A 20,634-nucleotide genomic window follows, 5' to 3' on the forward strand; every position below is an offset into this window, starting at 1 on the left:
GAACACACAGTGAAGGGATCACGTGTTTGACAGTTTAATGACATAAGATGTGGTACTGTGACAATAAATCATTTACAACAAGGTTACAGCAAAGATGCTTGGAATATTCCATTTCATAAGATGCTATGACATCTCTCACCGTACATCCTGTATTGTTGGCAACAATTACACGTCTATGTGAGGGAGTGCTGGAGACAATGCTGCTTAAAAAAATATGAGATCTGCAACAGAGACATAAAATTGGGAGGTTAGTTTTGAAATGAAGCAAAGCCACAGCCTAAATGAGAAAGGATAAAATGGACAGTGGGCTCATGCAGGCACATAAACATATTTTTTACATTACCGTGTAGGAAAATAGTGTCACCAACACAAGTGCTATGCTGAAAATGTCTTTTCTGTTGAAGAGATAGAGGCAGGGCTTCATTTCCTTTTCAGAGTTATACCAAAACATATTCATTTATTAGCTACATCAACTACACCATCACTGGACTACACTTTACTACCGCAACTCTGGGCCTGAGGGCGTATGCACCCTTTGTTCTATAGCACACACAAAGCCAACATTAAAGGGTTATATTGATATAACGGTATTAAAACATAAACTTGGCATTTAATTTGCGTGAACGCTTGGTCCTGTGAGATTGGTTTGGCTGACTTGCCACAGGTTTAGATTGAGTTAACATCAACGGCATGAAGATTACAAACACTGGAATCAAAAGAAAAGGTGAAAACATTTAAAGCACATTACAGAATTGAAGCTATTGCAACAACGAAGCCACCTAAAAGGGAAACGCGCAGAGGTAGATGCACAATAAATAGGAATGACGATGCATAAAGCCATGTACAACTATGTGGTTGCAGTAAACAGGGCTATTACATAAAGAGTTACATGAAAAATGATACAGCAAATATTCTTCGGAGTGGCACCGGTGCGTTAACATGTATTAGCTGCTGTGTTTTGTGTAGTGGTTCCAAGTGAAGACTTGCAGGTTGAAACTCAGGGCAACCAGCAATTTAAACAAGAAATTAAGCAAATGCACTGTGCGTTATTTTCAGTCAGAGGCTTCTGTACTGTCTGCTCCACTGACGGTTTGCATTCCTCCTCTTCAACAGCCTGCTAACACTTCACTACACATGTATTTTTATTTTCTATGACTTTATAATTAAAGAAATTTTTGCTCTATTATACCAGAGGTATACCAGGTCTGTTGAAGGTGCGTCACATGGCATTTCACTTCTGTTTGCTTTTTACATTTGGAATTATCTGTTGCATCCCAGTTACCTGTGTAATGTGCTTTTTGAATGTGAGCATTTAAACATCTACAAACGCTGAAAAAAAAGTGCATTTATGCGTAGATGAGGTGAAAAAGGCGGAGAGCTGATAAAGACTACATGGTGAAGGCAGATGGAGAGACATTTGTAATTAAGACATCTGCAGGACATGCTTCTTTGTTTTATCAACTGCAGTTATTTATCCGTGGGATCGACCACAAATGACAGGACAAAAGACAAAAAAGTGCGACTAAAGTAATTCACAGGTGGGAAACAGAAATGAAATGCCATCATTTACATTAGAGTTATTGGTCCTCTTACTTATGTAATGTCTGGTCTGCATTTTCATTTTTCAACTTTTTGGAATGTCATAAAGTTTTCTAATTTCTGTACAATGTTTGATACTTTTGGAGGAAAAAGTAATGTTTCTATTGCACATTAAAGACAAGAAGCTATGTTAAAGGTCATGACAGGAAGGACAGGAATAGATTTCCTGTTTGATATAATGTTTGTAAATTCATCTTGTCTCTTGAAGTAAGCTATGAGGAGGCAAACCTGGTGTAGCACAGACGTTAGTAGCTTCTGACAGTCACATTGTTGTGTCAAACACATTAATGGCAAAAGAAAACAAATCAACACTGGTATTATTCTGTAGGTGCAACTGAAGCAATCAAGGTAAAAAAAAAAAATAATAATAACCAAAAGGAGTGTGAGCCACACACATAGTACAAAATTGAAAACAATGGCTTTGTGGAAACTTGGGAGATAATTTTTCCACTCATGACAGTTTCACCATCAGTCACATCTTTACAACATTAAGACACTAAGTTAAGGATGGAATGGCAGACATGTTTTCACTGGAAGGTAAAAATCGACATGGGGAGTTGAGTCAGGGTTCAATGATGCTCCCAACTGCCAAAATAAAGGAAAAAACATCAACGTTTTTTTGTACTTTTTAACTCCAGTACAATTTACACCCACAATACTTTTGTTTTGACATCTGTTGATCACTACAACAGAAAAATACACCCAATATTCCAAATTATTTAAAAATCTATTGTTTCCTGTTTGGATTCCCTTGTTTTGGCAGTCAGCTGCAGATGGCAGAAAATGATTAATTAAACACTGCAGTTTGTCATCAGGATGAAGCAGAGTTGCTGAGTGGTAGAGCAGGTCAGTTCTTCAGCACAGCGTCGTACGTCTGGTAGACGTACTGAGAAACCTCCGGGGCCCGACACTTGAGAGACAGCTGTGGATACAGAGGGGACGCAGAGTTAGAACAGGACACACCTTCAGTCACACATATAAGCAAGACGCTGCTTTAAGAGCCGAATCAAATCTGTCTCTAAACTCTGAGGTATACAGGACTGGAACAGAGGTACATTTTACATTTTTAGTTGTATTTAGTCATTACCTTTATCAAGAGAGCCTGTGGGTCAATAGGGCTGTCTTACAATTTGAACTAGCATTTTAATGTGGGAAATGTCAATATTTCATTCTGAATTACAGAAACCTTATTGACCACAAATCTGAAAATTGGCATTCAGTTTCACCATAAAATAAAAAAAGACATAACCTAAAAACATTTTTTAAATCTATAATGATCTGTCTGAATTCAAAGTTTGGCATTGCCTTTTAAGCAGGCAAGTTTAGTAGTCGATACCAAACACCAAAATTCCATGTTTCTCAATGCCCAATGTGATAATAAGATAAACAAATTAAATGAATCCAAGGTTCTTTAAGATTCACTTTTTAAAAAACTTTTTAATTTAATTTAACTTACCTTTTCCACATGTTGCTGTTCTAAATTATCAGCAGATTAATCAGCAATGAAAATAACCCTTAGTGGCAGCCCTAATCCTAAAGTTTTCATACCTTAAAATTCTTTCTGCCCCTTTCAAACCCACCGAGCTGCACTAAAGTTCTACAGTAAACCATGTAGATGTTACCTGGCCTTTTTCCATTCATAATGTGCAAAAAATAGAGATCAATGGAGGTTCAATGGTAAATTCCTGAATGCTCTACCGTGTAGTTGGGGTTGCCGGGCTGAATACGGAGCTCAGCCAAGATCCAGATGCCGTTGGTCAGCTTGAGGGACTGGTACAGCATATCTTGGCCTTCTACGTTTCTCTTGGCGATGGTGTAGATGTTGTTATTCTGCAGCTTGCCTGAGACTGTGTCTGCAACAACAGAATCAAGTTCAAGTAATTAACACACCTAAATTACTGAAAAAAGAGAAACCACATAAAACACACACAAAAGAAGGCTGTAATCACTACTGGAACCATAATCACTATAGGTACTAACACTACTGTACACTGAGCTAATGCAAACGCTAACACTGACAAAAGGTGTATCAGGTAATAACAGTTATTTAGTTCTACAAGGATTTTAATGAACTATAATGGGAAACCTTCAGATTTCAGTAAACCTGATGGTATTGGGCCAAGCTAAGAGGTTGTTAGCCATCCTGCTGTCTGAATAATAGCAGCACAGTTAAGGACAAGTTGGAAATGTCCTTCAGTTACAGAGGAAGCGGAAACGTCCCAAGATATGCATGTGGATGGAGAAAGAAAACAAGAGAGAGAGGAGTAAGGTCTTTGGGTGAGTTGTAGCAAAAGAACTGCGAGGTTTCAGTCCAGACATGGTTTCTGAGGAACATTTTTTTTACACTGGGACTAGTCCAGGATGAGTGTAAAAATGTCAATGTCAAGGGATCAAAAGGGGACAATTTGTTTGGTTGTAGGAGGTAGAATGAAAATTTGTTTTATAAATTTACATATAGTATATGTTATATACTCACAACTTTTTTTTTGTTTGCTTTTGCTCACAATTTTCATAATTTGAAATAAAATGCTTATTCTATGCACACAAAAGGCTTTTTTCTCTTTAAGTTTCCTCACAGATTTTTTTTAAAACATTGGTGAGCACACCTCTTTTGCCAAGATAATACATCCACCTGAAAGGTGTGGCAGATCAAGATGCTGATTAAACAGCATCATTACTGACAGGTGTGCCTCAGACTGGTCACAATAGAAAGCCACTCTAACATGTGAAGATTAAATTGGAAAAAAATATATTAGAAACTGTTAAGTATTTTAATTGGACAAGAGGCATTTCATTAGTGCTAATGTACAGCAGAACAGCACCGGGACTTTTTACTATGCATTTATCATTCTGCATTACAGATGTTCAGAGCCATAAATTAGCCTACGTTTACTGTCGTTGTAACAAATTTTACACCACAAACATGAACATATTTCCAAAAATAAAAATTTTATTACACTCTGAATGGTCATCAGAAGAAGATGGCGGGAAATTAAGAAGCCTGGATACAATCTCAGGTATGTTTAATATAACATCAGCTGATGTCACAGTGGTACTGTCTGATCAAACTGATAACTTGTATTTTTACTGGTTGCACAATAAATAGAAACATACATCTTCAATTGCATTCAATAAAAATAAATAAACAGATATGGAGAAGACAGATTAAACAGATAAACTCACTATAACAGTGATCAGCTTTACTTGTCCATCAGAGAGATTTTGTTTTGAGAGACATCAGAAACATTGATATGAAACAGAGGGAAACATTTACAAAATTGTCCTACCTGCATTTAGGTGACACTCCTTTATTTGGTACTGCAGCTCATTCTCATTGGGGATATCTTTCCAGGTAGCCAGGAACACCTGTCGCTCTGAAGAAGAAAAAACAAAATCTTATCAACATCAGTGATGTGGAAGCTGATTTCAACACAGAGAAACACGACTATGGTCATGGTCTTTTGGTCTTTTAGTATTGCATGCATGTAGCCATAAAGTGCACATTTAAGACCTTTTACAGAGTTCTTGTTTTGATTTTCGGTTACTTATGAGATTCAAATTTTTATGGCATTCATTTTCTTCAAAAGCTGCAGCTCAAACCTGATTCTAAAATTGGCTCGATTCAAATATATTTTCAGATATCGTATAGTGAAAAGTGAAAACTATATGAATAAACATTTTTCAAGCAATATTTTATCCGTGCTTTAATGGTTATAGAAGATGTTATTTACTGCTGAATGGTGTGACAGTGGTGGTGTAAAGAGAAATGTGATGCAGTACAATTAAGTTGTGAGTAACAATCATACCCATTTTTCCATCCTCAACAAAGAATATGTTGAGAGGGATGAGTACGCTGAAGTAGAAGACATCGATGCTGTTCTTCACAGCCACCTGGGCACAAGTAAACAAGACATGGGTTTCCGACACTCTTTGTTCTCATTATACCTGTTCTGTACAGCCGAGATGTGCTGAGGTTCATATTATCGTTATATTACTCTACACAATGACTTAAAATTTTAACAGGACACAACACAAAAAGTATTAGATGGTTTTGTAAATGTGTAGCACTGCTGTTCAGATGTCTGGTGAGTGAGTACTTTTGTACCTGCAGATTATTGAGAGGGTCCATCTTCATAACTGGCCCAATAGTGTTGATGGGCAAAGAGATCTCAATACTCTGGCTGGGCATCAGGGGAGTGTGAATGGGCAGAGGACTGGTAGGAATCACCCCAAAACTATGGGAAATAAAAACAAACAAAAACCCAACATTAATGACATTCAGTACCTGCATTCAGTTAACAAATACACATTTGATTTATGAGGTGCACCAAGCTATGGCCAATCGGAGCCAGATGCTATAAAAAACAGTAAGTTATTTGATCCAGGTGTGAATGCATGTTGTACACATTCTCATTGCAATAAAAAGCCAAATATTAGCAGGTGTTAATGTTTTTTTGTGCAGTGGGACTGAGGCTATAGTTTGAAAGCGCTGTGAGTGGTCACAATTACTAGAGAAGCTCTATACAAGTGCAGATCTATTTATCATTTCACAGGTAAGATTACTGAAGTCTGACCCTGGAAATCAGTGTGAAAGAGGTCAAATAAAGCAGTTTACGGTTTTAGAGAGATGTTGATTCAATTTGCAGATAGTTATACTGTCATTCAATGCAACATCTCCTGTGTTGTTTCACTGACCTGTTCTTGTTGAACTGGACAGCGAAGTCGGTCATGTGTTGCAGAGCCTTGTTGGTGAAAGTCATGTCCATGTACATGTGACCCTGGCGGCGAGAGAAGGTTCCAGAGATCTCTAGTCCTTTGGCTTTCACTGCAGGCAGCCACACCTGTTAAAAAAAAAAAAAAGAAAAAGTTAAGTACACTGTCCAACCATGAAGGATCTCCCATTATTTTGTATTTCATTTTGAGCATTGCATCTATAATTGACCGAATGCATGTTTTCTATTTTTCTAGAGAATTCTAAGGTGGTGTGAACTCACTGCTTTCGGGGCTATGTGGCCTCCTGTGGTGATGGCCATGCCGGTGGAAAGCTCAAACAAGTCATTAAGGCCACTGCTGACAGCCGGAGGAGCTGGTGTAGGTGACGGTGCAAAAGTACTGGGGACAGATGACGGGATGAAGTTCTGTCCCACCTAAAGAAATAACAAAAACACACACACAATCTAAGCAACCATAATTTCACTATGCTTTACTAGCAACTTGACTATTTGCTCACAGACAAGCTTAAGTCATGCCAAAGGAAGAAACATTATAAACATTTGAAATATAGCAGGAGATTAGCCAAAGCCCTCATGACAGAGAAAGTGTGAACAAGCTCAAATGTGAGGTGAGTTTAAAAGAGCCTTCCTGCAGTTTTGTGTGTTTTAGCCCATAAATTAGAATGGCACACTGAGCGAAATATACTCTTTTGTTTTTGTTCCCATTTTTTACAAGTTAAAATAACTTTTTTTTTTTCACTCAAATATATCAGTAATAAGCGGGACAGTGTGCAGGAATTTGTCTCTTTGTTTTTAGATTGTTCCCTCCTCTGACGCACCTGTCACACATTCAGGGTGAAGAGATTTTCTTCAACAGTTGGTGTTCACACCTGATGCCACTGTACGGGAGTGTACGTTAACTGTACTCCAAGTGACTCTGGCATGGATCTGCATGGTACAGTATGGTTCACAAAAATCAAACAAACTGGACTTTGGGGTCAAGTGTACTAGGATCCAGGCACGGTCCCTGAAGTGAAAGCCCCCCTTCTCTTGGGCCAAGATTATCCATCCAACTGACAGGTGTGGCATATCAAGGTGCTGATTAAACAGCACGATTACTACACAGGTGTGACTAGGGCTGGACACAATAAAAGTCCACTCTAAAATATGCAGCCTATTCGAACCAAGATTAGTGCCAAGAGGAAATTGTGGGAAGATTTTTCCTGGACAGAAAATGGGCAAAAGCATGCAAAACATCTGTGTTTTTTTCTAACTATTAATATATGAGTGTGAGACAGAGAAGCCAGTTGTAAGAAGATGAAGAAGTTGGTTTGAGAGTGTGGTAGGTTAAATTGCAGCATGCAGCATGCAGACAGGCAGACTGCCAAACAGAAGGGCTGGACTTACTGCTGGACTTCCCCCAACACCTCCGCCCAGGTCTCCCCCCAGCTACAGGAGAGAAGAGAGGCCCCCAAAGACAGCATCCAAACATCACAGACAGACCAAACACACAAACAAAGACAGAAACAGAGACTTTCTTAGCAACCGCAACCCATCAAGAGGAGCCCTCACGTTCTGGGAAAATACCAACTCCCCATGGAACGTTAGACATTAAAATCTGCGAGAAGATCATCAAGGAGTCCAGTTATTCCAGCGGCTCGGAGAAAGTGGAAGAGTGACCATTTACAGAGGAAGAATTCAACAAGACTTAATGTAGCTCTGTGTTGGAAATATTAACATGTTATTGTACCATTTTTTCAGGATTTGAATTCATTTCAAAAACATTTCTTATAAGTTTTCATATCAAAAATTATTTAAGTAAAATACAAGCCTCCTTGAGTGAACAGTAAAAGACCGAAAAAATGTCTCAGCACAATTTTATTTGAAAATAATGCTAAACTTAGTGTTATAAGATAAAAGTCTTCAGCAATGACAACATGTATGCAAACATTTTGGCCAACTACAGTTTAAATAACAGCTGTAGAGACTCTGTGCTGTGAGCTTCTATAATTAACTCATTTTTCTTTAAAGGTTCAACACCAAAGCACTTTTCAAGATAAGTCTTGTTGTGCAAACAAGAAAGCATGGAACATCTTCAGCCAAGTTTAGCCAATGCTTCCACTCTACAGCAAAATTAAAGCTTGTGTGTGCGTGTGTGTGTGTCTTCAAGCTCACCAAACTGTCCAGGCCACCTCCCAAAAGATCCACAGCTCCCATCTGCATTGAGGAGACCTGAGGCACATTGACTGGAGGGCCCAGGTCCAGGTTCAGCAAATCACCAAGGAGGTCACCCTGGCTGGGAATCACATGTGGCTGATCCATGGCAGCTGCTGGTCCGCCGCTCACAGGGCTCTCACCTGTGTCAATGCTGTCACGGGAGGAAACAGTTGTACTGGTAAAGACAGGAAAATTTTAAGTCCAGTAGTGACATTAAGTCAAAGGTTTAGCATGAATTTATATTTAATGTGGCTTAAAATATCCATGAATACTATCAAACATTGAGTTTTATATAATGAAGATTTTAAGGTTAACAACTTTTAAGTGCCCATTTCTTGATGTCTTTTAAGCAGGGATGTCAGTTTTAGTTAATTTTGCTTTAAATAGCCCAACACCCAGTAACTGGGAACTAAGCAGGTGATTTTTGAGGGAAAAAACCCCAAAATGAACTGAAATACAAGGGGTTGTTCCTTTAGTCTGTTGGTCCATCAATTTAGTGAACTTTAGCACTGCATTTCGAAGCACTATTCATTTAGAGGTGGTGAAATTTCGATGTTTTGCGACGTAAATATCTTGCTTATTATATTTTTAGGGGTCCAAGCAGCATCACACGCTGCTGTTTTTGCTCACATTATTCATTTTTTTTTTCTGTTGACTTTGCTGACAGACAGCTGGCTGCCTTAAAATGTACAAACATAGTGCCTACTGTCCACCATCCATTACAAAGCGAATCACTGAATGAGCAGCTCTTCTAGATAGCTCCCACCGCACCTAGGTAATGCGCAGTGCACATTGTGTGTGTATTGTTGTGCCGCAACTCAATCAACTGAACTGGAAACAGTGACAGAGAATAACTGTCTGTTATGATTTCATATAATAAAATTCTACTTAGTGTGGGCAGAAGACAGATATTGTATAGCAGACTCTGTACTTTCCACTCCCAACTTGATGCCACATTTTATACCACAGCTGCTGCTTTCAGGCTGTACAACATCACTCAAGAGCCCTAAAGAGATCTAACATGGTTCTTCAGGCACATAAACAGCACTTTGTCTTTGCCTGTCATGTTGAAAACACACGTCAAGAAAGCCAAAGGCGGTCACACCATGTGTGAAAAATCAAAGGGAGCACAACTGCCAGCAGAAAATTTGAAGTGTGGATCTATCATAACGTTTGTGGCTGACCTGCTGTGCTGCACAGGAAGGTGTTTGCGGTGGATTCCGTGGCTGCCCTCGACGAAGGCGCTGGGGGGTTTGTGATAGACGGAGGCGAGGGAGCCGATGTGGCAGATGAGCTCGTCGAGCAGCGTGGGCTCAATCAGGTCAGTCTCCTCTGAGATCAGGGGTTTTTCTGACAGCACCACCTCCTTGGCGGTCACAGGGTCGGTGGACAGCAGGCGCCAATAAATGTAGCCCCTGTCACGCAGGTCAGGGTTGTCAGAGTCCTGCAGAGAGTTCAACACACGTGCTGTAAATCATATTTCACTGTATCTATTTAAATCTAAAATGAAAGACTTTATTGGACGTTGATGTGTTTAGCCTGCCTGGTTGTACAACTGACTCCCAGAGAGTTCTTTTTTGACTCATAGATAGTTATTTTTGAATACAAATTTTATTTATTGTGATTTGTATTTTGTCTCCCTTTGTGTCTCAACTTTGTGTTTTAACTGCTGACTGTCCTGGTCAGGTCTCTTAAAAAACAGATTCTTAATCTCAGTAAACAAATAACAAATTAAAGAAAAGAAAATTAAAGAAAAAAAACATCATTAATAAAATGTGCACTTCTTTAGAATAAAAGACGACACTCACCTGAGTGGCCAGGCTGAGGACCTGCTGCACCAGCTCCTGAGTCTCTGATGGCTTCTTGAGGAACAGCTTGACAATAGCAGTCAGCAGAGTGAGCTGGACCTGTAAATCAAAACACACACTGTTATATTATTACATTTACAATGACTCCGAGCCTTGCAGTGAGAGTGGGAAACATGCACAGTATGCTAACAGCCAAACAGAGCATTGTGTAGGAGATATGCTGTGTTATGCTGGACAAACTCAACTGGGCAGAATTCTCCTGTCGCTTTTATTATCTGTATAAAACATACAACTTTAACACAAAACAAGTCTGTTTCCAAAACAGATCCTCACGATCTGTGTATTTGCTGAATTCGATGTCAGCAACTTTTTAAGTGATTCAAGACCTGCCGTGTGTTTTTTTTCTAATGAACCCACCTGAGTGCTCTCGTCATGGAAGCCCTCGAGGAAGCTCTCCAGCAACTCGTCAGCGTTGTCGATTCTCTCAGCATACTCGCCAACAATCCAGATCATGGCAGCACGGGCGTCAGGCTCATCCAGAGAGTCCAGATTCTCACACAGTGTGGCAATAATGCTTTCATACCTGAACAACACCAAAACAAAACCAGTATCTCAGTGGTCAGAATGAAACTGCTTTACATGTGACTGAGTAGTTCTCGGGGGTTTAGTGGGAAACGTACTTGTTGGGGTACTTGCGGAAGATGTCCCTGATGACCACAATAGCCTCCTGAACCACGTAGTTGACTTTGGTCTGGATCAGGTCCAGCAGGGTGCTGACACAGCGCTCAGCTGATTGCTGGAGAGGAACAGGACAGAGGCATCATATCAACATTAGGGTGTTGCTACCATCACAACACTCTGGTGACAAGTCTGATGATGCGCATGAGAATATTTTGGCATAAAGATCAGCCATGATGACAGTATTTCTTACCTCCACTTTGATGGCACAGCGTCCAATTGCTCTTACAGCTTTGCGCACAAAGTCAACATCCACCTCTGTTGCGTACTCTTTCAGCTCAGCTAGCACCTGAGAGTGACCGAGAACACAACTGAGATTAACTCTATGTGTACACAATACAAAACTACATATCGATCAGTTTTAGTTGAGATTCAATTGTACTTATTTGTTCCAGTTTCATTAAAATTACAGTGGACCTTCTAACAACAATGGAATTCATTTGAAGGACAAAAAGTTGATCTATTAATCTAATTTAATCCACTCCAATGCAAAGGTTGGTTACTATAAACCATAACTGTTAAAGAAGATGAAATCTTACGTTGCAAAATTATCTTTCTAAAAATGTTCCAATGTTGTTTCATATCAGGTACCTGTGCGATGTTGGCCTGGGAAGCCAAGCGGATCATGATGTCCAGTTTCTCCAGTTTCACATAGATGGGGTCATTGTACTTGACAAAGAACACCTTGATCTCCTGCTTTAGGATCTCAGGCCTGCACAAAAGCAACACAATACATATCAGACTGTGGCCTAGATACATGACAATGGTTTTCTCTGTCAAACTTAAATCTGAAAAAAAACCAGTTATTTTCTATTTGAGGTATACACATTTATACATGTTACTTTTGAATTAAGCAAATGCAAGCTCCTACTGTAGGAGAGTGATGTATTAAGGGTATTTTGTAGACCTCATACTGCAGGCTTGTTAATTTCTACTTTCTAGTAAGCTAAATTTTACTAAAAGAATATCCTACTATAGGGTGGTAAGCCCCAAACAATCATCTGAAACATGGCAACCAAAAAACAGTCCAAAACCAGCAGCCTCCAAGAGTTTAACACCAGTGTGTGTGAATATTTGACAGGAAATAATAGCAGAGCTACAGCTGTCATTCAGCTGTAGAACCAGGAAATATCCTAACAGCTCAATACTTAATATAATTTAATAACTCACATGTAGCAATAATAAAAATAGATTCCAACATAACGTTTTTCATGCCATTACAGAATATCATGGGCAGCAGCAATATGAAGTCCACTGCAGTGAAAGATAAAAACCCAGTCCCTGCTGTTTGTGATCACACACCTTTTCTGGACAATGAGGTTGATGTTCCTCAGAGCCACATATTGCACCTCCGGCTCTCCAGAGAGTAAGGTGACCAGTGGTGGGGATAACTTCTTCAACAAGGTGTTGTAGTAGTCGGAGTCTTTGGGCAGCAGCTCCAAGAACTTCATCAGCACCTTGACAGCTGACAGCACCACTGCTGAGTTGGCGTGAGACAGCCGCGGAGTGACACGCTCACAGATGCTTTGAAAGAGAAGGAGGGAAAGATGAGAGTCAGTGAGGAAATTTAACATTAATCTGAAACAAGTGTGAGGGTCATCATTTCAAAAAGGAGAGAGCTGTAGAGATTGTGTTGGGCTTATGTCTGCTCTTACACCGTTTCAGCTTTTATCATTCGTCTTTAGGCATCACAAACTAACTAGTTTAACCCTTTAAAACCTGGATTGTCATCAGTTTTCCTGTGCTGCCTTCAGACCCCATTCGCAAGTATTTGACCCTTTGAAAACTGAGTAAATTGGTTAAATTACTTTGGAAAACATGGGGGAAAAGGCAATGACCAACTTGATAGGAAATTTACCACAAATTGCAATAAAGTTAGTTAAAGCTGACAAGAAAATCACTTTCTAGTTTTAAAAAAGAGGGGAGAATTATTAGAAAAGGAAAACAGGGGAAAATGTACAGAAATCTATATTTATAATTATAATATTTTTATATTTAAAATTATGTCTCAAAAACTATTTACAATAAATACATAACTTTTTTAAAGTTAATTTTCCTGTAACTTTATTTCTAATTTCTTTGCCATTTTTTGGGCCATGTCTCGTTAAGTTCTCCCCATGTTTTTGAAAGAAATCAAAGAAATTAACATTTTAACTACTTAATAAACATATCTTAATTACAGAATTGCATTTGGCATTTCCATCTCAATCTATTAATCAAACTAAAATAAATCACTGCTCTGCTGAACATATTGCCTTATTAGCTGTCTCCTTCCAAAGGGGGGGGGCATGGCATACTGCAGTCGGAGTGATTGCTACCTTTGGGCCTCACGCTCATCCTTGGGGTTGTAGTTGGACAAGCAGTCCAGGATGAAGATCTGTCCCCACTCTGTGCACTCGTTGAGAGCCGTCAGCAGCTTGTTGATGTTCTGGGGATTGAGGTCCAGCAGGTTGCTGTTGGGGTGAGACTCGCTGATCTCAGACAGGGCTGCGACTGCATTGGCCACAACCTGAAGAAGAGAGGTGTTTTGTGATAAATAGCTCTGTAGCTATTATGCCATCTGGATTTCATCAACAAATTCACTGCAAATCAATACGTCTTTAAGAGTTGGGAGGAGCATTACTCATCAGCATAATCCAAAAGAAACTCAGGAAAACTCAAAAAGTAGTCAAAAAACATTCCCTCCAACAAAGTCCAAACTTTAATTCCCTTTGCTGCATGCAAATATTTCTTGGAAATGTGGCAAACAAATGACATTAAAATGCATTTGAAGCTCACTTGGTCAGTTCGACTGTTTGAGTTTAACCTTATTCCACTGGTTGTGTTGATGAGTGGATAATAGATATACATGCCAAAACTTAAATCAGAATCTGTTTTCAGGCCTGTCTTGGCATTAAATCAAAACCTAAGAAAATATGGCTCAGGTTGAACAGAACTGACACGCACCATGGGATTAGAGTCAGCAATGAGATCTCTCAGGGAGTCCAGGAAGCCCTGGTCCTCCACCATCTGGGCATTGATGTCATGAAGCTTAGCCACACAAACAGCCGCCGTCTTCCTCACGTACGGGTCCTCATCCTTCAGGCACTTCCTCAGCGGCTCACACAGGTACTCTGTGATCTTGTCCACCCTGATGCAGCCCATGGTGCGGACGGCCAGAGCTCGGATCAGAGGGTTGGGGTCCTCACAGTCCTGGAGGGCGAGACAGGAAAGGCAGTTTAGATTAATAATATTAGACAACTTCCCGAAAGTCATATTGCAGAGTGTGCTATGACTAAGTCTATGACCTTAAATGTATCCTTTGTGTATTTAATACAAAGTTGTTTTCACTACAGCTTTGCTTTGTACAGGGGAGAAAATTAGTTTTAAAGAGTTTTTTAATGTATTAATGGCATAAACACAAGTGTACAAACTACCATATCCCATCAAAAGATATTTTTGGAAAACTGCCTGGCATCTACAGAGAATGCAACTTCATATTCATGACTTTTTTTGTCTGTAAAACACAACTCCAAACAGCACGACAATTAGGGCTGCAACTAACACAGATGCAGTGACAGCATTATACACAGTACAAAAAGCATCTTCTTTAGGGCCTTGCCTTGACAAAGCTGTTGACAGCCATGATGGCCATGTCAGGCTGGCTCTTGGCGTAGTTCATCAAGTAAAGGTAGACCAACTTCTTCAGCTCCAGGTTGTCCGTCTGCATGCAGTTCACCACATCTGGGAACAAAGAACTGATCACAAAGCAAAGGAACTCAGTCAGGGTTTACAGATTGAGGCTTCAAGCTCATTCTTTTATTTATGTTGTAAGCAATGTGATAAACAAGTCACCCTAAAGGCCAATATATATTCTCTCAAAAGTATTGTTCGGGCAGCCTGAGAGTTGTATACATAAACGTTTCCAGATTTGTTTCCTAATAGTCCAAATGTGCAAAGGTGTGACACCAAGCAGAGCTCCAAGCTCTCCACAAACAGTTTTCTCAACATTTCTGACATTCCTACCTCCGCCACCGGCTGGGTCCACTTTACTTTTCACTTTTAAGTGTCTGGTGACGATCTGGCACAAGGTTTCCAAGTGCATTTCCACTGTATTGACTAATATTTTTTGACCAATCAAAATTAAAATAGCTTTGTTGGCAACCCTACAAGTTACTAGAACTTACATTCAGTTTCACTTCCTAAGAAGTACCAAATGTAACTCCACTAACAATGGAAACAAAAGCAGATCTCATCATAGTAACTACACATTTCATTAGAATTTCCGTCGGTTGACACAAACCAGAAAGCTCTAATAGAGTTTGAATTTCAATAAATACCTGACATCCTTGCCAACGGTCATGGCAGCAATGACCTTCTTTACTGCCTCTTTTCTCTTCTCCTTCTTCTCATTGTTCAGCTCTGCCTTCAGTTCAAAGATCTCCCCTGTAAGATGAATCACACAGAGTGTCGGCGGCAGCACAATTTGAATAAATTTGTCAGAATGATTTTTCCAACATTGAAGCTACTCAAACAGTGAATTAAAGGAAACTGGATGTTTAAGGGTTAAACAAATTCTTCACTGCATAGACTGAAAATGAAAAATAACAGCAAAGTCTAAAATGTTTGTCAGATTTTTACACTGACAATCATCTCAGCACCACGTGTTTTTACTCACCTTTTTTGTTTGTTGTAAAATATTTGGAATCGGTCATGATTGTGGTCCTTTAAGTCTGTACAGGAGAAATAAAGTGTGTTATTATGCCATCCACAAAACTGCACAATTTAGACTGGCCTCTTATTATTGCACACCTGTATAATAACCATGCAATTAAATCAGCAACTTGATATGCCACAGCTGCCACAGCTGTAAGTGCTCACCAACACGTAATTAAACAAATCTGTGCACAAAATGTCAGAGGAATAATCTGTTTATGTACATAAAAAACATCTTAGATATTATCATTATTTATGATCTTTTATTTCAACTCATGAAACCAGGGAGCAAAAGCAAAAGTGCTGTATTTAGGATTTTGCTCTGTGTACAATAAGAGTTAGAAAGTCAGATTTCTGCCCCACTGTATTTACCCCTGTCCTCTGTATATGTCGTTAATGTGAAGTTGAAATGTTTGGGAAAAACAACAGTATCTTCCCATGAAACTGCAGGCAACACAAGTTTGCAAAACTGGGCCGTCAACTGCACTGCTAATCATTTCAAATTGCAATACTGACTAGCAAGTTCCAAGCTGCCACAGGAAGCAACGTCAGCACTATTTATTGGCAGCTTCGTAACATGGATATCCAAGATAACATGTTGGGGTGGTGTAAAACACACTATTTGACTGTGGAAACATCATATCTGCAGAAATGAATCAGGCTTCACTATCTGGCAATCAGTTGGTGTTTTGAGTATGACAGAAAATTTGTATCTGCCTGGATTTGAAGTGCTACCTATAATTTTTTTTTGGAGTTTGAATAATGGTCTCAAGTTTTGGATACTGTAAGTCACTCATTTCCAAAGAAGGGAAGCCTTCATGCTATAGCAGCATTCGGGCTGCAGCAGGATATCAGTTTCAAGGTATACCTTGGTATGAAAATTGATTGTTAATATACTGTGTAAATTTGTTTATCTATGGTATTGACAAAAAATGCAACCAGATGGAGAATCTTAACTGTGCATCTCATATTTGACTACTTGCCACTTTTCACCCAAACCCAAAGGTTTCAAATTTCAATCAACATAAGGGGACATTGTAATGGCCAATCGTATTGTGTAATGCCCTATACCATGAAACCATGATATTTTCTGGTGTCATGGTTATCATACCATGAAAATCTCACACTGTTGCAACCCTAAGCAGTATATAATTTTATTTTAGATAGGCGTGCTTCCAACTTTGTGGCAACAGATTAGGGAGGGTCAATTCCTGTTTTAAACTGACAGTGTCTTGTGCACAAACCAAGGTCTATAAAGGAACAGTTGTCCCAGTATAATATAAAAGAACCTGACTGGCCTGCACAGAGCCTTGACCTTAACCACATTCAAGGCCTTATTGCCCAACATCACAACATTACCTCACTAATGCTGTTGTGGCTGCGAGGGAGCAAGTAATCCCTTGCAGCAGGTTCCACAATATTATTTTATTTATTTATTTAACCTTTATTTCACCAGGTTGGTCCCACTGAGATAAAGAATTTCTTTGCAAAGGGAGACCTGGTCAAGACAGTCAGCAGTGAGAACACAAAGTTGCAGACAGAGACACCAAAGGAGACAAAATACAATTCACAAGCAATAAAATTTGCATAAAAATAATTATCCATGAGTCAAATGAGTCTGGGAGTCAGTTCTACAACCAGGGAGGCTAAAAACACTGACATCCTATATAATCTGCTTCTAAGTCTTTTATTTCAGATTTAAAAACATTTAACGACACCAGCTCCTTAAGTTTCAAGTCATCTGCAACAAAATCCAGACTGAGGGTGCAGAATACCCAAAAGCCCTTTTCCCAATTTCTGTCTGAACATTTGAGACAGAGATCATAAAGAGGTCTTGAAAACACAATTAATTCTGGCTGGTACTTTTCTGCATGATGAAAACAAATAGGTAGGAGCAGACCAAGAATTGCCTTGTATATAAAGGAGAACCAGTGTACGAGCCTACGGTTCACCAGAGCAGGCCATCCTACCCGAGAGTAAAATTCACTAACGGTGAGTCAGAGCTTTACAATTTGTAATGAACCTCAAGGACACATGGTAAACTGAAACATCCACATGGAGACACTGAGCAGAGGTGTGCATGTAAAAAAACGATCACCATAGTCCAACACAGGACTTTTTACATTAAAATAAAAACACAACTTGTTTTGAAAATTTATGGGAAAAAAACAGTTTTAACCTCAGCTTTTTCACCAGGTACACCACATGTAGATTAAAATCAAGAGAGTCATCAAACAAAAGTTAACAACCGCATTTCTTTCCTTGACCACCACAGGTACATTTTTGTGAAAAGCCTCCCCATTAGAGTGGAAGTGGTTATAAATATACATATAAATAATACAGTGTAGTAGAGTGACATGTTCAAAAAGTGGGGTCAAATATTAAGGTGTCTACATACTTTTGGCCATGTTATTTACGACAAAAGTAGGTTGTTTGTATGTGCACATAGTTCCTTGGCTTTTATGAGGCATGTCCAGGGTTTTGGTAGGATGCTACACAAACATATTCAATGTCAAATACACAAAAAGTAACGTTTGTTGGCATGAAAATTGGATTTATGATTCAGTTTTGCCAACTATCCACCGTTACACATTACCACAACGCATTTAAGCGTAAAGTAAACGTTAGCGTTAGCTATCTTAACATACACACAACTAGCTAACTACAATCAAATAGCTTTGACGCTGGCACTGTAGCTGCTAGGTTAACTGTAATAACATCAATTTCCTTCTTAAAGCAAGGCTAAACCTATATTAGTTGTGGCAATTCCGATAATACCCGGGGCGTGAAAACGTTTGACCTCTTCACATCAATACAGCTACAATTAACTCGAACCACAGCGGCTTTGCTTTGCTAGCGTTAGCTTGCTGCATGCTAACGTTATATGCACCAGTTCAACGATCGCCGCTAACGATGCTAGCTCGCTAATAACGACATATTAACGTTACAAACCAAACCAACTAACGTTGGTGAGTCCGCGTTTCCAGTCTGGTTTGACTTGTGATATTAGCATTAAATCTGACATCAAAACAGAAAAGTGACCAGCGGCGGCCCAGCTTCCATTTACAGGGAGCTGGGTTTTCGTCTGTCATTAGCCGCCCAACGGACTGGCCCCCATAAATAACACAAAAATAGCAATAACGTGATAGAAATGTTGAAGTGTGAGATATTTTAGATACCTGGTTGAGTGTATGTCAGCGGGAAAATGTTGCGGTGGCTGCAGACGAAGGTTGGTCCCTTGCCTGGTTTGAGGAAGATGGAGAATCAGGATTGTGATGGGGCGTTCACTGTCATCGGACACTGGAAGACTTCCTTTTTTCTTTTAGTAAAAGGCTTCACTGAAGACTTTTACTAAAAGATATGGAGCCCATGGGGCCCCTAAAGGAACATTTGGGAGAAAAAAATAGAGGGTGGAAAAAATAATGGAGAAAAAAATGACGACGGAAAAAATGACGCTGGAAAAAAAATCATGGTGAAAACAAATTTCCAGAGAAAGTTTCTTGTTCTTCCAATTTGTTAGGGAGGATTTTTCTTGGAAGAACTAGACATTTTCTCAGGAGATTTTTTTTCATCATCTACATTTTTTTCCACCATATTTTTTTGTTTTCACCATCAATTTTTTACATAATTTTATTTTTTCCACCATCTATTTTTTTTTTCACAATCAAATCTTATTTCCTCATTTTTTTAACCATGTATTTTGTATTTTTATTTTTCATATGATTTGGATCTGCAAATTGTTAATAAAGCAATATGAATGTATGCAAAGCATAGGACACACTGCATGATGCAAGGTCACTATTATTTGCAGTGACACTACATATAATCATGTGCATGTGGATGACATAGACAGATCAGTCAGTTACATTGTCCTTTATGTTTACCAGTAAAATAAATCAGTGCCAGGGCTATATCTAAATTAAGAATGAGGTTTACATTTAAAAAGCACGGATTTTAGGTGTGACTGGAAACTGTCCTACAATTTTTCCATGGCAGTGAATGCAGCACGGAAGGAAAGACTCGGTTGGTATCTGATGACTGAAATTATAACAGTGTTGTTAGTGTCTTTCTGTTAAACTCCAGGTCAAATAGAAAATGACTGTAACATTAGGCTATTTTTTTGCAGGAGCAGAAGAAGTTCTCTGTGTACCAAGGTATAAGTATGAACAAAACACTTTAAAAGTACTCAAGTGTCAAAGTGTCATGCGTTTCTGTCTGTTTCAGCTCTGATATGCAACAAAAAAAAAGATCAGCAAACATTGCGTATTGCTCAGGTAGGATTCAACTTTACAACTCAACTTCTTAAAAAATGTAATATTTTCTGGAGAAAATAATTTTGGGCAAGTCGAGACTGAAGTCGAAATGACGAAAATAAAGTTGAAATTTCGAGAGAAAAAAAGTCAATATGTCGAGAATAAAGTCGTAATATAATTTCGAGATTTGCCCGGCGGGGGCTGCTCGTGGCCGGGGTGATGGCGGCGGACTGGTATCTCCTATCCACCAGGGAAAGCTTCGGAGAGCCGAAGCGACCTCTGTGTTTTAGCCCGGGGAGGGCTGCTCGTGGCCGGGGTGCTACTACCGGGGCTCTCCGGGATGAATTTCCAACGTTTTCCCCTCCTCCTCACCACCACCAGCCACCAGCCACCACAGAGTGGTGGAAGGTGAGACCCCCAGGGCGTGGTGGGATCGAGGCGGGATTCCCGGAGGCCTGGCCCGGGGTGACCTGACCTGGCTGGGGAGGTACACAGGGCGGGCAGGGGTCCCTCAATGCAGTCGCGGGTAAAGTGCAGGAGTAACCAGTAGCCACGGCTGGCTCTGAGGGTGAGATGAGACCTCAAAGGTGGACTGGGATCGAGGCGGGGGTC

At 39.6% G+C, this 20,634-nt stretch overlaps 1 protein-coding gene across 2 annotated transcripts; it reads right to left on the bottom strand.

Annotated features, from left to right (window-relative positions):
* Window positions 1-18: 18 nt before the first annotated feature.
* Window positions 19-19,082, bottom strand: ap2b1 (adaptor related protein complex 2 subunit beta 1). Of its 2 annotated transcripts, XM_042498677.2 has the most exons (22): window positions 18,949-19,082; window positions 15,732-15,786; window positions 15,394-15,499; window positions 14,676-14,811; window positions 14,021-14,266; window positions 13,393-13,583; window positions 12,377-12,598; window positions 11,666-11,786; window positions 11,268-11,363; window positions 11,017-11,132; window positions 10,754-10,919; window positions 10,337-10,435; window positions 9,713-9,972; window positions 8,487-8,679; window positions 7,719-7,760; window positions 6,594-6,746; window positions 6,295-6,440; window positions 5,705-5,834; window positions 5,406-5,490; window positions 4,887-4,973; window positions 3,298-3,452; window positions 19-2,521 (listed from the first exon to the last, which is right to left on the bottom strand). In XM_042498677.2, exons 2-22 carry the CDS (start codon window positions 15,766-15,768, stop codon window positions 2,447-2,449), a joined length of 2,862 nt encoding a protein of 953 aa, XP_042354611.1. In that variant the 5' UTR covers window positions 15,769-15,786; window positions 18,949-19,082; the 3' UTR covers window positions 19-2,446. The 2 variants fall into 2 exon arrangements, with proteins under 2 accessions (XP_042354611.1, XP_042354613.1); XM_042498679.2 differs by lacking the exon at window positions 7,719-7,760.
* Window positions 19,083-20,634: the final 1,552 nt, after the last annotated feature.

The sequence above is a fragment of the Plectropomus leopardus genome, chromosome 15 (genome assembly GCF_026936395.1).
Source record: "Plectropomus leopardus strain MGB_pleo_1.0 chromosome 15, ASM2693639v1, whole genome shotgun sequence".
In the NCBI taxonomy this organism is placed as follows: domain Eukaryota; kingdom Metazoa; phylum Chordata; class Actinopteri; order Perciformes; family Serranidae; genus Plectropomus; species Plectropomus leopardus.